The sequence below is a fragment of the Natator depressus genome, chromosome 10, assembly GCF_965152275.1.
Source record: "Natator depressus isolate rNatDep1 chromosome 10, rNatDep2.hap1, whole genome shotgun sequence".
In the NCBI taxonomy this organism is placed as follows: Eukaryota; Metazoa; Chordata; order Testudines; family Cheloniidae; genus Natator; species Natator depressus.
In genome coordinates this window covers 9581883-9597597 of record NC_134243.1, presented here as the reverse complement: position 1 = coordinate 9597597, position 15715 = coordinate 9581883, and the positions used below count along the sequence as shown (strand labels likewise).

Sequence of the window (15715 nt, the reverse complement as noted above, 5' to 3'; positions counted from 1 at the left end):
AGGGGCCGGACAGTCCCAACAGATGCACTGCAGCTGCTGCTGGAGGATCTTTCCAGATGTCTGCTGTAAATCTGCCTGAAACGTTTTTGATCTTCCTTGCTGCCTGCCTGGAGTAACCCCGGTAACAAACCAAGCTGGGAATGCACCAAAACTCACCACCAGGAGATGCCTTCGCCAGCCAGGAAGAGGGTGGGGATGAAACTGCTGGCTTGGCAGGAGAGGAGGCAGAGTAGAAAGGTGATGGGGATTATAAAAACACAGAGGTCACGAGCCAAAAGAACAAGCCAGAGGGCCGCGCTCACCTGGGTGGGTTTGCCAAACCACTTCCAAAGCTGCCGTGCAGGGAGAAAGGCAGCAATCTTGGGTCTGTTTTCGACCGAAGGCAGCCGCTGCCGTTTGGCAAGCTCCTTCGTGGTGGGCAGATGGATCCCCTCCCGCTTTTTGGGCCTGCTCTTGTTGCTGCTCTGCGGTTGCTTCTGCTGCGGCTGCTGTTGCTGCGGCGGCGGCGGCTTCTGGCCTTGAGGGTGAGAAGACACGCGGGATTTTCCTGCCTGCTTGGTCTGCTTCGGAGCGAGAGCCTGCTGGACTGAGGAGCTCGGCTGGGCATCAGCCGCCTCCTCATCTGAGCTACAAGAGGAGTCTTCGTCCGTGGTGGAAGAGGAGGAGGAACTAGAGCTTGATGAAGATGAGGTGGATGATGCTGATGACGAGGATGAGGAGGAGGACGAAGAAGAGCTGCTACTGCTGGAAGAGGAGGAGGAGGAGGAGGAAGAATTAGATGAAGACAGAGGGGTCGAAGCTCTGGAGCTGGTTGAGCTGCTGTCCTGAGCTTCACCTCCGTTCTTCTCAGCTTCCTCTTCGCCCTCGGACTCTGAGCTGCTACCGCTGCTGTTGCTTTCAGTCTCCTCCGCTGCCGTCGCTGGGGTGGTTTTGACTTCTTGATCCTTGCCTCCAAAATTAGAAGCCGAAGATTCCCCCTCTGCTGCTTTAGCCCTTGACGATTTCTGCTTGGCTTCACTGCCCAACGCAGCGGGGTAGCCCAGCCCCAGGACACTCTTGCCATCCCTCCTGCTGGTCAGGTTTGACCCCTCCAGCATCCTCATGGCCTCCTTTGTTTTCTTGGTCTTTGGAGACATCACTCCTTCATGGTCCAGCTTGATGAGGATTTCATTGTCCAATTGCTTTCTCTGAGCCTTGGCTGCCGAACCAAACTCCTGCGACTCCTCAGCAGGCCTTCCCTTCTTGGCTTTGGTTTTCCCGGAGGGGTTGTCATTGGAGCTGAAGGATCCCAGCGCCCCTGGGAGCTCACTGTAGGATTCCGTTCCAAGAACATTGCTGAATGCAGGAGGCTGAAAAGAAGGCGGAGGTGGGCTATGAAGTTTAGCAGAGATCTTCATTTTGCCAGCTTTATTCCGTTTTTCCTCTGCAGGTGGGGGAGATCCTCCTGCTGGATTCTGCTGGCTTTTCCTTGACCCCTTCACACTTTGCTTGCCGAGGCAGACGGTCTTCTCTGGAGCAGAAGGGATGTTTGCTGAAGAATCTCCCTGGTCTGTCTCTTCCGGCAGGACTGCTTCTTCTGGAAAGGAACAGAAAGCAGATAGACTGAGAGATGCAAATTATAACGCATATGACATTTTCTGTAAGCCGGGATGGACTCCCTCAAGTCACAATAGTTGCTGAATATTCCCTGCACATAACCCAGGAGCTGAGGCCCTGGGTGGGGAGGGGGATTTAAAGATTTCTCCTGTTCCTTCATGGCTTGCTTTTTTACCAAACTGTTCACTCCACCCAGTGACCACCTTAGCAAGGCCCTTTTTGAGTACTTAATAAATAATACAGGCCGGTATATCTGAGGCTAACACCAATGAACTGCTGACCACTATAAAGAGGGCGCACTGTGAGTTTCCGCTATCGCAAACCAAGCTGAGAAAGCACAATCTAGATCTCTCCGATCTATGCTATACTTACTGCTGCCCAGATACCGTGCCTTAAAATACAAGGTCAGATGGTGGCTCATTCAGTAGTGTAATAGACTACCAAGGGGGCCTTAGCATGAGCCAACCTCATGACACTTCTCCTGCTAGCTGTGGCCTGTGAGCAGTGCTGAGAGGGCAGCCTTAGCCTCTGGAGGCTACAGCAGGCCTCACCTCAGCCACGAGTTGCAGACACAGTGGGAGGCTGCTGGCTTTCCTAGCTCCAGGCAGAGCGCTGCATCCATAGGGAGCTCCTTTCCCTCCTCTGCAAGCTCAGCCATTGCAGCTGTTCCACCTCCCTACAGATGCAGCGCTCTCCCTGCAGCTAGGAAAGGAAGCAGCCTCCAAATGTGTCTGCAACTCCTGGCTGAGGCTCATGCCCACGGGTGCCCTGCTGAGAAAACGGAGCGGAGTTTCCAAATCTGGTTTGCAGCACTGAATTCAATAACCCCAGCTGGTAAATAACTAGCTCTCTAACCCAACCAAATCCCACGAACAAACGCCTGCAAGACGGTGAGAAACTCAGCAGCTGCTCAATACTTTTCCTGAGCGTTGGGTTACAGTGCTGGATGGAAGCCGTCTTCTAAGGAAGGATGAAGATTCGGAAGTTTAGCAGCAAAGACCAGATGCAGAACTGCACTAGTGTTGCAGCACCACCTAGGCAAAGGGATGCTACTCTAGGAAAAGGAATGCTACATTACCGGATGAAACAGTTGGCGCAAGGACTCACTGAATTGCATGTTAAAACAGGGTGAATCAACATACCAGCTTTCAGCTTGATGCTTGGCTTTCTCCCACGACCTTTGCCCTTGGCCACTGGCTCCTCTGACCCTAGTGCACTGCCCTCTTTTCCTTCCCCAGCATCCTTGCTGGACTTCCGGCTGCGGCGCTTGGTACTGGGCACTAAGAGGGCAGGGGAGGGCTCCGCACCTGTAACATCGAGTCACACATATGAGGAATCCTGGTGTATGGCTGCCAAAACCAAACAGAACCACACCGTGCCAAACCTGCAAGTCTGAATTTTCAGCAGCAGCCATTACACAGGAGCTGGTTGCTGTCCCCAGATTTTCGCTGGCACCACACAATGCCTATGAGGGATGCACATTAAGTGCTACTGGGAAATTGCCACCTACTAACGCAGAGCAGACATGGATTCACCCCAACACCCCCAGATGAGTTCTCCTCCCAACACCCCAGCCCTAGAAAACTCAGTCCTGATCCGCATAGCTTAGAACACAATCCTGGAACAAAAACAGTTGTGAATTATCCCTGGAATCTTACGGGATAGTTCCCTAACATGGGAAGTCTCCCTTTTGAGCAGGTTTAAAAGGAGGCTTCTAGTGTCTCATGGGCAAAAAGACCAGGGCTCTGGAGGAAACCTCACACAAGAACCCAATTCAGGAGTCCAGACTTACACTGGATCTTGTAGTCAGGTGGTAGAAGCCGAATATGAGACAGGGGGATCCGGCCAGTGTCCCCATCATCAAATTCCACCGTTATCAGATCCCCATCCTCCTCCAGATCAAGGGCCCCTGTGGTTTGAGGGGAAAGAGATTAAAAAAAAGAGGACTGGGAACACACACAGCTGGAGCAGTAGAGTAGAAATGGGCCAGACCCTGGCACTTGGAAGTTATGACTGTTGGCGGCAGGGCCAGTTTCAGAACCTACTGTTAAGCCAGACCCATTTGGGGCGAACAGCCTGTGATGCAATTACACGCCCCGCCCTCAAGCACAAAACTGCCCTTTCAACAGAATCATCCCAATAGTTTAACCACATGACTCGACTCCACCCCACAATTCCATTCCATCTCTTCTCACGCCTATTCACTCTTCATTTGCACTGATGTCCCTTCGTTAGGAGGCCTGTCCAATAGCCTCAGATCCATCTCTGACTGGATTTTATACCCGCCCTCGGCTATCATAGGCCGCCACTTATTCATCTTCCCTCCCAGATAAAGAATCACTGTTTCATCCCTCTCTCCTGGTATCAGTCTCCCCAGTCCGTTAGTCATGTGCAATCCCCTCTGATGCTCTCTTCAGCTCGTGCATCTTGCACTTCAAGGGCCACGTCCCAACTGGAAGCTTTTTCAAAGCTTATGGCCACTTTCCAGGCCAGTCAACATTAAACCCTGTGACCAGGGCATTGTGGGGAAGCAGGAAGTGCTTTGCAGTCAGCTCACAGCCCTTCCTACTGCTCTCTTTCCAGGCACTTTTTACAGCTATGATTTCCAAAGAGGCTGAATGGAGTCAGGCACTCAGAGTACAATTTTCAAAAGCACCTATGTGACTTAGGCACCTACGCCCCATTGAAAGTCAGCTGGACTTAGGCTCCTATCTCACTTAAGGGTTTTTGAAATTGTTTATCCCCCCTCTCCCAGACTTCTGTTGAATTTCAATGGTATTTAAGCACCTAATTCTCTTAGGCCTCTGCAAAAATCCCAGCATAAGTGAACAGTAATATTGGCCCGCAAGGCAGCTTGTGATGATTACATACCACAATGGGGCTCTTTGCAGAGTCAGACACTATTCCAAGTAAGGAATCTGGCCTGGCAGGGCTATCACTACAGGCTTTGGGGCTGCACTGTACTATTCCACTGATTCTCCTGAAGTTTTGTGCTAAGACACCCCTGGTTTGTGAGCGTACGAGAGACAGCCATGATATGCTCTTACCTCTCACCACGGTCCCTGGGTAGAGGCAGCGGTACTGCTGACTCCAGTAGGCGGCAATTCTTGTTCCTTCAGGCAGGAATCTCACGGAGGGGGGCTTCACATCAATAATCTGTTTGGGGTGGGACAGCGATTTACTAACCCGCCTGAGGCCTCCATGATCTTCTGTCCTCCACACTAGTGTTTCAGGAGACTGGCTGTCAACAGACACTGCTGAGACCTCCCCAGGGAGGACTTCAGACTGAGCCAGGCCCAGCTGGACTTCCTCCTCCCCCAGGATTCAAAGGTGCCTCTGCTGAAGGCCGCAGAACAGGAGAGGGGCGACCTCTGTAGGGAAGGGTCATGTTCGTCCCCGTGATACAATGCAGAACAGCACCGAAGACTCAAAGTCCTACAGTCCCTGGCAGGACAGGGTTAAGCCCTTGGCCCTGGTGTGTGTTTGCCCAATGCCAGCGATGGGAAGCTGAATCCACAATGCCAGGAAGGGAATTACATTTGCCGAGGCATGCAAAGCTATCTGTCTGATACCTGCTTCATGTTGATGGGGCACCCGGGGCAGGATTTGGGGGCACCACTGCAACCCGCAACTACCCACGGGACAAGGAGGGATTTTCTTTTTGCTTCCCCCATCCCTGATACGAAAGTCACGTTGCACGTGTGGAGAGTAAAATGGCCCAACTTACTGCTTCCTGCAGAAGCTGCTCCAGACAGTAGATATGGGGACGATTTCCCCTCTCCCCTTCCACCACGACTCGGTATCTGAAAACACAAGACCCCACGGCATCACAAGGTATCAAAGCTCAACAAGAAGGACCCACTGTGCCCCAATAACCCTTCTCTGGGCTTAGTTCCTTCCCCAAATCCTACCTTCTCCAAGCTCTAACATCTTCCACCTCAAAAACCGCAGTTTAGCCAAGGCTGTTTAATGGGAGGCTGCATTCTTCCAGCTGAGGAATTCACTGGTAAACTAGGGTAGCTCATTATGGTAAATTCCTCCTCCCAGCCAAACACAGCTACTGCCCCCAGCTTTGCAGCTCTCAAGAAACATCTGCATCTCACCAGTATCCAGCTGTGCTGGATCACAGATCAGGTCCCAGAAAGCACTGAGCAGACCCCGCTGGATCTCTGGTGGAGCTGTGCACGAAGGACAGGGCAGCGATACTGTGCGTCCATACAGCCCCTGGGAGCCCCCAAAGCATGCGCTATCCCCCCACCATAGCAGGGCTCAGCAGTGAGAGGCTGCCATTTTACTCACATGTCAGGTGAGTGCACGGTCTTCACGTGTCCGGCATAGAGCAGCTTGTCATCCATGGGAATGAGGACACGCAGCCCGTCCTTCAGTTCATCTTTGTCAATGATACAGGAGCGGGGGGCTGGAGGACCATGGAGTGAGACAGGGAGTTAGCAGCTCCATTCAACACAACAGAAAGGGGCAGATCCCACGAGATGAGGGTCCATTAAGAACCAGGATAGGCCACTGCACAGCTTTCAACAAGACCCGCCACTCCCACTGGCCTCAGTTAGACTGTCAGCTGTTTGGGGCAAGGGCGGTCTTTCTTTGTACAGCTCCAAGCGCAATGGGCCCCTATTCTCAGCGGGCCCTGAGGCACTTTGGTAATACAGTAATAACACCAATAGGCCAGCCAAAACCCAGCACCTCATAGAGATTGGTCTTTACCTAGAAACCTGTACGGGTGCTTTAAAGGAGTAAGTGGGCAGCTCTTTATTGGCAGTGACCCTTGTGAGGCTCATGGATCCTAAGTCGGGGCTAACATACGGAACAAAACCAGCCATCCCTGGGCTCTAGCTGGGTGAAGGCAGATAACCCAAGAGAGGGGTTTGCATTATTATCATCTCATTCCCAGGTGAACGAAGAGCAGAGACCCTGCCTGAGTCTCCAAGCAGCCCTGCTATTGGGCCGGCTTTGCAGCTGCACGGACTGAGGCACAAGGAAGATCAAAGGACTTGCTGGTGGTCAAAATACTAGTCAGTGGTTCAAACGAGGATTAGAACTCAGCGCCCTCCTGGGACCCAGTCCTTTTCTCCAACTGCTTGTAAGCACAGCCCGCCGCAGTGACTGATGGAGCGCTCCTGCGACTGCTGGGCAAGGCAGGTCTGGCCTGTGGGGGATTCGGGGCACACCGAATGAGAGCTGTGTTCCTCATCAGAGTGGAGCAGCATCCCCTGTATAACACTGGGCAGGCTGCTCTTTATCCAGCTGGGAAAAGCTCATCCAACTCTCCCATCCATTGCTGCCAAAACACCAGGCGTGTTTAGAAAAGCTTCCCCACCCCCGACAGCTACAGCCTCCGGCTCTCACCTGGGGTAGGCGCCCGCTCTACAAGCATGCTCAGGGGGAGATTCTCGTCCTCAGAGAAGCTACTGTCTTGATTGGGCTCAAAGTCCTCTTCGGCTGCCATGCTTTCCATCAGCTTGCTAACTGCGCCGCCCTTCCCTCGGTTCTGGAGAGGGAAACAAAAGAGCCCATCAGAAACCTCGGCCACATCTGGTATCGAGCCTCAGGGCTTAGGAGCCGTTTTTAAAACCCTCCTTCCCCAGCTCTGCAGTTTCCTTTCTAAGTGACCCCCATTAAACAGGGAAGGTTCCATGTCAGAAGGCCAAAATGCAACATCCCTGCACCAGCCCCGACTCTACACCCGCCATTCTCCCTCCTGGGGTAAGTAACCTGGCCATCCAGGACATAACGCAATTAGGATGCAGACCGCCTCAGCGTGAACCACTGCAGTCAGCAGGCCCTGCCAATGCCGTACCCAAAGTGACAGTTGCCTTTTGGTAGCTCACGGAGTTCCTTGCTTTGTTTATTTGCTGTGTTTATCCCCCACTTCTGTCGTCAGCTGAATGAGGGCTCCGAGAGCCCTTTCATACATTCTAGCTGCATTTCTTGACCTGCCTGGACATTAAAAGAAATGGTGACATGCCGGGTCTGTCAGAATAGAACCAGACAGCCATCCGACTGGCCTGCGATACTTGTGATAAGAAACGGAAAGCATGGTGTTTCGGCTGCTTTGGCAGAGTCTGACGGTGTCTCTTATAACCTGGAACTGGTGAGGAGGGACTCCAAGGTGGCAGTTCAGTCACCACTCCCATTCAAGGAGTCTTGAACTCCTGCCCGCTGGTCCAGCAACACCCCTCAATGGTGCCCTAACAGGGCCATGTTCTTCTGGGGTACAAGTGGAATTTGGTTGGCAAGTCCTGAGCTCCCTGAACTGTCACCTGGATGTACCTTCCCTCAGGCCCTAGAAGAGTCAATAGATGGTGACTAGTCTTCTACATTCATCTGAGACTTTAGGCTTCCTGACAAGAGGAGAACTTAAAAGAAATAAAGTCTGTCTTGCCCGTAGGGGTGTTTCTGTACAACCCTTCCTACCCCAGTCTCATTAGCGAGAACACTTTATAGTGCTACCAATGTCCCAGCTTCCAAAAGGATGTGTCTCTCTGTCTGTCTGTCTTCCCCCCTCACAATGCGATATGGCAGGAAGGAAGCAAAGACCCAGCTGTCTTGCTACAACCTGACTTCAATCTGTGGAGTCAACCCTCACCTCTTTCTTCACCTCCTTTGCTTTCACCTTGGCTTTACTCTTCTTGTTGGAGCTCAGGGAGTTGGCCAGGCTGACCCGGGCATCAGAGGGGGAGCTGGAGATGCCAGGGGGAGACATGGTAGAGGAGGAGGAGCAGCAAGGGGCCTCTTTACCCTTCTTCCTCTGCTAAAAGCAAATACAAAACAACCCCCACCCATAAAAAGGTTTGATCAGTAACGCTCACTAGGCAGTTACAGGGGAAAGATGGAGCAAAGGGGAGAGCAGCAGTTAGTATTCAAACAGAGCTACGAGGAAAGACTCCAGCCACGATGGGGCAGAGCCCAAACGGGCAGCTTGCCAGACTCTTGCACTGTATCGAGGCTCTCACTGCCTCTCTGGCACTCTGGGTTCAGCGTCCACATTCCAGCAAGAGCTTTTCATTATCCCAGCCAGCACCTCCCGCTGACCAATTCTTCCTCCAGAACTGCTGGAAAAGAACCCTAGCTGATGTCGTGTCACAACTTGTCTAATTCTTCCCATAATCCAATCTCCCCAGTAACTGGTGAACAGGCCAAATTGGAGCCCAAGGAACCTAATGCTTCGGCAAACTGGTTAGCACGTGATTGGGAAGGGATCGCTACTATTCCCAGAGAACGTGAGGATCTAGGATGTCACTGTGCTAAAGGCAAAGAGCCTCAAAGGTCATGTGATGGGAGAGGGAAGCAGAGGGGTCTAGACCGGGGGAGACTTGGGGGTGAGACAGGAGTTTTCCCTCTGACTGCAGTACAGGGTTTCCGTGGTGGAGACAAAGCAAATTTTCCAGTCCCCAGTCTTACAATGGGGCAGAGAAAGGATTGCATGGCTAGCCTGGGGGTTACTTCCTTCCCCACTGAAGTCAACGAGTTTTACCACCACTTCAGCAGGGACAGGACCTCCCCCAGAATCCCTAAACCAAGGTCCGGTATAGTCAGGCAAGAGCAGCTAGCCTGCTGCAGCATTAAACTGGGCAGTAGTGGATAAAGGAAGCTCCTTGATGGGCGGTGGGGAGGGTGTTTCCATGCAGCAGCAACCAGCTGCTGAGATGAGATGGCCATTAAACTCACCTCTTTCCAAGTGCCTGGATCAACAGGATTAACCTCCCAACCCCACTCCCCTGCAAGTCAGTCATGCCCCCGGCTCTATGCCCCACCCCAGCAAAGCAGTTCCTACCTTGCTCAGCTCTTTCCTTTCCTTCCCTTTGCTCCCCTCCTTTTTGGGACTCAGCGGCGCCCCCTTCCCGCAGCGGCTGGGCTTGGAAACAGGCGTGGAGCTCGTAGGCGTGCTGGGCGTCGGCACGGACGAGGAAGTGCTGGCGTCGTGGAGGAAGATGCGCTCGCTCCGGCGCCTGTTCCACAAGTCGTCGTCACTCGCCTCCAGCCCAAACTCGAAGCTCAGGTCCTTGGTGGGCTTGAATTTTTTCAGCTTCCGGCCTTTCTCTGCCCCCATTTTGGCTTTGTCAGCGCTCCCGGGGCTGGGGTCCATGTTGCTGGGTGCCTGCATGGGGGTGGCGCTGCCTTGTTCCATCAGCCCCTTTTTCCCACGCAGCAGCCCAGGGGGAGATTTCTTCCGGATCTTTATCTCACTCTCCGAGTCGGTGTATTCAAACTCCGTTCCTAAATACAAGGGGGTAGAACCATCAACGCACCACTTCAATAAGGGTGGGCTGTGTTTGACCCAGCATCCTCTGGCTTTGATGCCAGACTTTACACTTGCTCCACAGAGCATGGCCAAAAACCCCCAAGAAAATCCACCCTAGTTCATTGCACGGAGCCACACCAGGAAATAGAAGTGAACTCCCAAGAGGGGGCAGGGGGGCAAGAGGAGATCTCTCCTTCTCCAGTCGTTCCCCCTGAGAACACTGTGAGCAGCGAAGAGTAAGGAACAACCCCCACTGCGCCCACCAATGCAGCATCACTCAGAATTAATGACCATTCCCATCACTTCCCCCTTCCTTACCTCCCAAGAGCCACATCAATTCACGTTTCCCAGCCTGCTGCCTGTGGGGTATGCCTCACCACCCCTAACTTCTCCTCTCAGTCACAGAAAAGCCTGCACTCATTTTAACAAGTTACAGACAGGGCTCAGTATGAAAGCGTTTGGTGGCTGACAGAAAACAGAAACTCCTCCGGCGGGGCAAAGGCTGACTCCCTTAATGGCCAGGCTCCTCACACAGATCCACTTGGCTATGTTGGGTTAGGATGAAATGTTTTATTAATTAAAAACCCCCAGCTTCAAGTGATGTTTTCTGATTGGCCAGTGAGAGCAGAGGGGTCCTTTTATTGGCTCGAGTAGTCACTGTAAAGTTTGGAAGAGGTAAATGATCTCTTGCACTTAGCAAATGGAAATCCCCTCCCGCTGTCCTCTTCCCTGTACCACAGCAGAGACCTGAGACACGATCTGGCTGGGGTCCTTTCTGGCCCCCATTATGGCAGTATCCGAGCACCTCACAATCTTTGAGGCATTCATCCTCCTGTGACATAAGGCAGTGCTATTACCCACACTGTACAGATGGGGAACTGAGGCATGGAGACACTATGGTGACTGGCTCAGGGTCACACAGTAAGGCTGTGGCAGAGCAGGGAATTGACCCCAGGTTTCCAGAGTCCTGAGATAACATCCTAACCTTGAGACTACCTTTCCTCCCCATCCTGACACGAACAGTTCACCCCTACCTCTAGTTCCCAATGAAGTGTCGTCAGTTCCCCCAGTTCTCCTTCTCTGACAAACACACAAACAATGAATGAAGATGCTCCAAGGCATGAAATTAGGATCAAAGTTACCCCATGTTTGCGTGAGTCACTCTCCTTAGCCTTCATTAGCTAAAAAACAATTTTTTGCCTCCCCCTCTCCCTCAATGAGACATTCCAAACATGCTTAGGAAGAGTGCAAGGCAAAGTCAGTCAAAGCAGGCACTGGGTGAAACGAAGGATCCATTCATAGTTATGATATTAACCCTCCTTTTTATTAATACAAATTAGACAAGTGCTAGACGTTCGGGATTTTAAGAGGGACAGGTTACGAGAACCAGTTGTGATAAATTCTTCAAGGAGGCTACTGGAACAAGCTGGCAAAAGCCTAATATAGCATGGAAATGGTGCTAAAATAAGCGGGGCTCCCAGGGAAGACATCATTTTCCATTCTGAAGCATGCCATAAATTCCATTATCAATTTAATACATATTAATAAAAGAGTTTATAAACGGAACTTTTATAGAGCTGGCTGCCTGAGAAAGATGTCACTCTGGGGTACCTTTAGCATGGGGAGGAAAAGATGAACGCGGAAGACAGAGACTGCAGCAGATAGACACAGGGACACATGTCCAGCAATCTGAGCGCACGACTGCATAAGGAGCTCCCCAGTTCCAGTCTGATAACGACACCCTCTATGGCCTTGGACAAATCACATAACTTCTCTGCCTCAGTTTCCTCATCTATAAAATGGCCTTGTTTCATTTTTTTTCTTTTTAGTTTTTTTCCCCCCTCCTTCTCGTTTTGTGGCTCTCCCCCCACTACACCCCCCCCCCCCCCGAGAGGAAAGTGACAGGAGAGAGCTCAGGGAGACGGGCTCTCCAGGCAATACATGTTCTCGTGGCTGAGCTGAGCGCCGGGAAAGCAGAAGAGGAGAGAGCTTTTGGCTAGTGGGACACAGCCCTATTATTCGTGAGCTGCTCCCACGCTGACTGCATTCAGAGTTTCCCTGGGAACAGGGAGGAGGTGAACTGGGGCTCAGAACTTTTCCTTGTTCCAACTTCCCCTCTGTCCCGCACCAGTCTTGCACACTCTCTGTGCCCTGAAGGACCCACTATCCAGGCAGCGAAACACTGCTTCAAGGCCTAAAAGGTCTGCTGCCACCATGGGGCTTCCTTCATTTGCCTTTGCTGCTTGCCCAGGAAGGTGGCACTTTGGGCTCAAAAGTTAGTGGGGTAGCATGTGTGCATCTGAGTGGCGCAGCCCTGCATTGCGATCCCACAGTCACGCCAGGGACCAGCTCTCTGCGGACCTGCTCTCCGCAGCCCATGGAAGTCAAGAGGAGCCTTTCCATTGACTTCAGTAGACTGTGGATCAGGTGTAGACTGCAGCACACAGCAGAGGTAACATGGCCTGTCCAGCAGGCACAAACTCAGCTCCTTGCCACACGCATTCTGCAGGAAACCTCACCGACCCATCCTTAATTACAGCCACACGGGCTTCCCCTCCTCTGCCCCCTTGCACTGTCACACAAAGGGGCAAGTGGCTGTCAGAATGTAGCACCATTTCACTCGTGTGTTGCGCACAGAGTTGTGGGGGGAGGAAAGAGGATGACAATCCAACACATCCTGGGGCCCCAACAAAGGGAAGCCAGGCAGTGTCACTTTAGAAGCCCCAAAGAAAGCCACTGATGCGGGCAACCAGCAGCAAACAACTGGATGCACTTTGCCAGGCAATGTGAGGCTTACTCTTGACCACAGTGGGTTGCTATCCCTCTGTGCTGGTGCCTCCCCTGCAGAGCCATGACTTCTGGGCACACTAGCCCAGCAGCCACCACCAGATGGACAGGAGCCCACCGCCAAGCTCTCCAGGGGCAGTGGTCCTGTAAGAGAACCCCAGTATCCTCAACATGGGTGCTTCAGTATGGGCCTAAAATAGGGGGAGAGAGGCAGGGGTGGGGAGTTGGTGGGGAGGGGTCTGCTCCCTCTCTTTAGAAGCCATCACTGAATGAAAACCTTGAGCCAATATTTCCACCCATGCTTCTCAGCCAAAAGGTCCTCCCACACCTTCAGCACAGGTGGGACCCTCCACTTCCATGAGTTCTCGTCATCTTGTACCCAACAGCCCCCTCCCCATGGGACTTACCCATCAGACTCTGCCGCTCTTCTTTCTTCTTAGCTTTTTGCTTGGCCTCCAGCTGGATGATGGAAAGAGGAGGGGGGACAATGGGGCTCGGCATAGCACTAGCAGCAAACCTCGCTAGCAGTCCCAAACCGCTCTCATCCAGAGCTGGGGACGAAAGCCTGTCGTTGCTGTCCATCCCATAGTCCTCTGCTTCCTCCTCCTCTTCTTCTTCCTCAGAGCTAGAATCTAGCACGCAGAAAAAAGGAAGCCCATTACAAATCTAATCAGGTTTCCACTGTCCATCCTTCAGCCCTGGTGCATCAGGTTGCAGCTTTCCAGCAAACAGAGCACCAGGATTTCTATCACTGAAAGCCTGCGGCGTCCTCTCTTACGCTGCAGAGCCACCCAAACTGAGCTAAACACCCTAGGCCACGGAAAACAAGAAAGTGCTTGTAGTCACAGAGCGTACAACTCCTCACCTACTAAGACTTGCCTGGTAATACCAGCCTTGTTCAAACAGATGCACACGGTAGCGTGCGGTCAAAAAAAACAAAAAACAAAACAAAAAAAACCCCACAACTGAACCCATATGGGGCAAAAGCGGGAAAGAGAGACTTAGGCGAAGATTTTCAGATTTTATTACTACATTTTGCCTTTCCCTCTTCATAACAAAATCCTTTGCTTTGTGACTGCACTGGAATGGCTCTGTAACAGCAACAGAGCTCTCCTTCACTGAAGGGGAATACAAGAAATCAGCACGTGCCCTGGAAGGGAGGGAAGAGACACACAGAGCAAGACAGAGACAAAGACAGAGATGGCAAGACGGAGGCAGGGATGGGAGTGGGGGTATCAAGAGCAATGAAATTTGAATGCTTAAGACAAATAACTGTGGATGGAGAGAGGCATAAGGGAAGAGAATGGCAGTTACTAAGGGGAAATATTTTCAGCAGATTGCTTTGGAGATGGGGGCATGAGAAGTGTTCCACTAACACGCTGCATAAAACTTTCAACATACGCCCCTTCAGGCCCAGCCCAGTAATGCAGAATCAGCTGCAGGCGGGCATGAGTCCAGATTTAACAGGACAAATCTTTATGCAAACAGACCACCTGGGCTGATACAAATGGAGGGCATTTTGCTTTGATCCTTTACTCGATGGGGTGTGTGTTGGGGGGGGGGTTAGGGGAGGATTGCACACTCAGAAGCATGCACCACTCTCTTCCCTGTAGCACATACTTGCTAGTCAGTCTGTAAAGTAGCTTGAGGGCGATTAGTTACTGAATGTGTGATCCAGTAGGTACTGGTTAGAAAGGAATCTCTCTGTATAGTTAATTGTAACAAAATGGATCTGGCAAACCTATTGAAGAGCCCTAGTTTAAAAGGAGAAATGAACTGGGATCCTCAAGAATGCCCAATTTCCTTCCGTAGTAGGAATGTTATTTGCACCATCAATGTCTATAGGCTAAGGTCTTTGCATTCTGAAAGACTGCCAACCTAGAAATCAAACCACGATCCCCTTTCAAAGGTGAACTGGAAACATTTTTCCTTCCACTTGTGCCCTTTATGATATAAACAAAAATGGTCTCAATGTTACCCCCTCCTCCCTCCCACCCCCAAAAAACCCAAAAGGTTATTGTTTCCACCCTTGACTTGCTTTTTAACCTTAGAAACAACATGAATCCAGAAAACAGTTTTGCCTTCCCTGTTTTTACTGGAGTTCTGTCACTCACCAGTTGAATGTGCCAGTTGAATTTTTCAGAGAGAGAGAGCATGTGTCAGGAGTTAGGCTTAAATGGCTACTAACAAACCAAAGAATTTTAGATCACTAAAAATTCCTTCCCCCTTTCAGTTGCTCAGTCTGGTTTCTTGTGGTGTCAAAATCCCACTAGTTCTACATTCCTCCAGCAAAAACAGGGAAATCCGGACCTGATATTTCTGATATTAACACCACGCAAGGTAAAGACAAAAAGAATTTTGGGGTGAAGGGGGGGTGAAATAAGAACACTTCCTTGTTTTATTTCTCCCGCAGAAACAAGCAGAAAGGGGCACTACTTCTATTCCTCTGCAGTTCAACTTTTAAATTAAAATGCATCCAGATCAGTGAGACAAAAGTTACCCGCATAAAGAGAGCCAGCGAGTTGACTTGCATTGGAGACCTTCCCATTAATATGGTGCAGAAGGACACAGTTATAAATCCTGACACTGACCAGCAATTTCAACTCTTCTTCATCAACTGAGACCTGCCCTCCTTGCAAAAGTTTCCACAGACTAAATGGCAGCCTGCAGGTCCCATGATATTTTCATGGGCAATAAAGGAAAAGCAGAGATCACCAAAGATGCATCAACTAGAGATGCCCCCTTTCCCCCCTCCATACTACACACTGTTTAGTACATTGGCCAATGGCTCCCGTAGTGGAGCTTTGCCCTGGCTGTTGTACAGAGTCTAGTACTTTAGGCCCATGTGATGGGGAGATTTCTGTTAAAATGGCTGTCATGCTGACGCCCATCCCCGTCTGTTGGATTTCCTTAAATTAGGGAGACTGGTGTTTGACCCTGCCTCGTTTCATAGCCTGCCTACCTTCCTTTTCCCTCTTACACAACCCCTGGGAGGGACAAAGATATAGGATTTCCCTCAAGGGTTCAACGTGTTCGATAACTCACAAGCAGAAACTGATGAAAAGTAGTCTC

General features: G+C 51.3%; 1 protein-coding gene across 7 annotated transcripts in view; it reads right to left on the bottom strand.

Moving 5' to 3' along the window:
* TNRC18 (trinucleotide repeat containing 18) overlaps positions 1–15715 on the bottom strand; it is a 90123-nt gene that overhangs the window by 4496 nt on the left and 69912 nt on the right. For 4 of the 7 annotated variants that reach the window (XM_074965166.1, XM_074965170.1, XM_074965168.1 and 1 more), the window contains 10 exons: positions 13051–13275; positions 9389–9831; positions 8201–8365; positions 6961–7102; positions 5896–6013; positions 5324–5399; positions 4644–4752; positions 3389–3505; positions 2739–2903; positions 303–1576 (listed from right to left, as the gene is read on the bottom strand). In XM_074965166.1, the coding sequence (XP_074821267.1) occupies positions 303–1576; positions 2739–2903; positions 3389–3505; positions 4644–4752; positions 5324–5399; positions 5896–6013; positions 6961–7102; positions 8201–8365; positions 9389–9831; positions 13051–13275 (2834 nt within the window). The remainder of the gene's footprint in view (positions 1–302; positions 1577–2738; positions 2904–3388; positions 3506–4643; positions 4753–5323; positions 5400–5895; positions 6014–6960; positions 7103–8200; positions 8366–9388; positions 9832–13050; positions 13276–15715) is intronic. The other 3 variants (XM_074965167.1, XM_074965169.1, XM_074965172.1) reach the window with 2 other exon arrangements.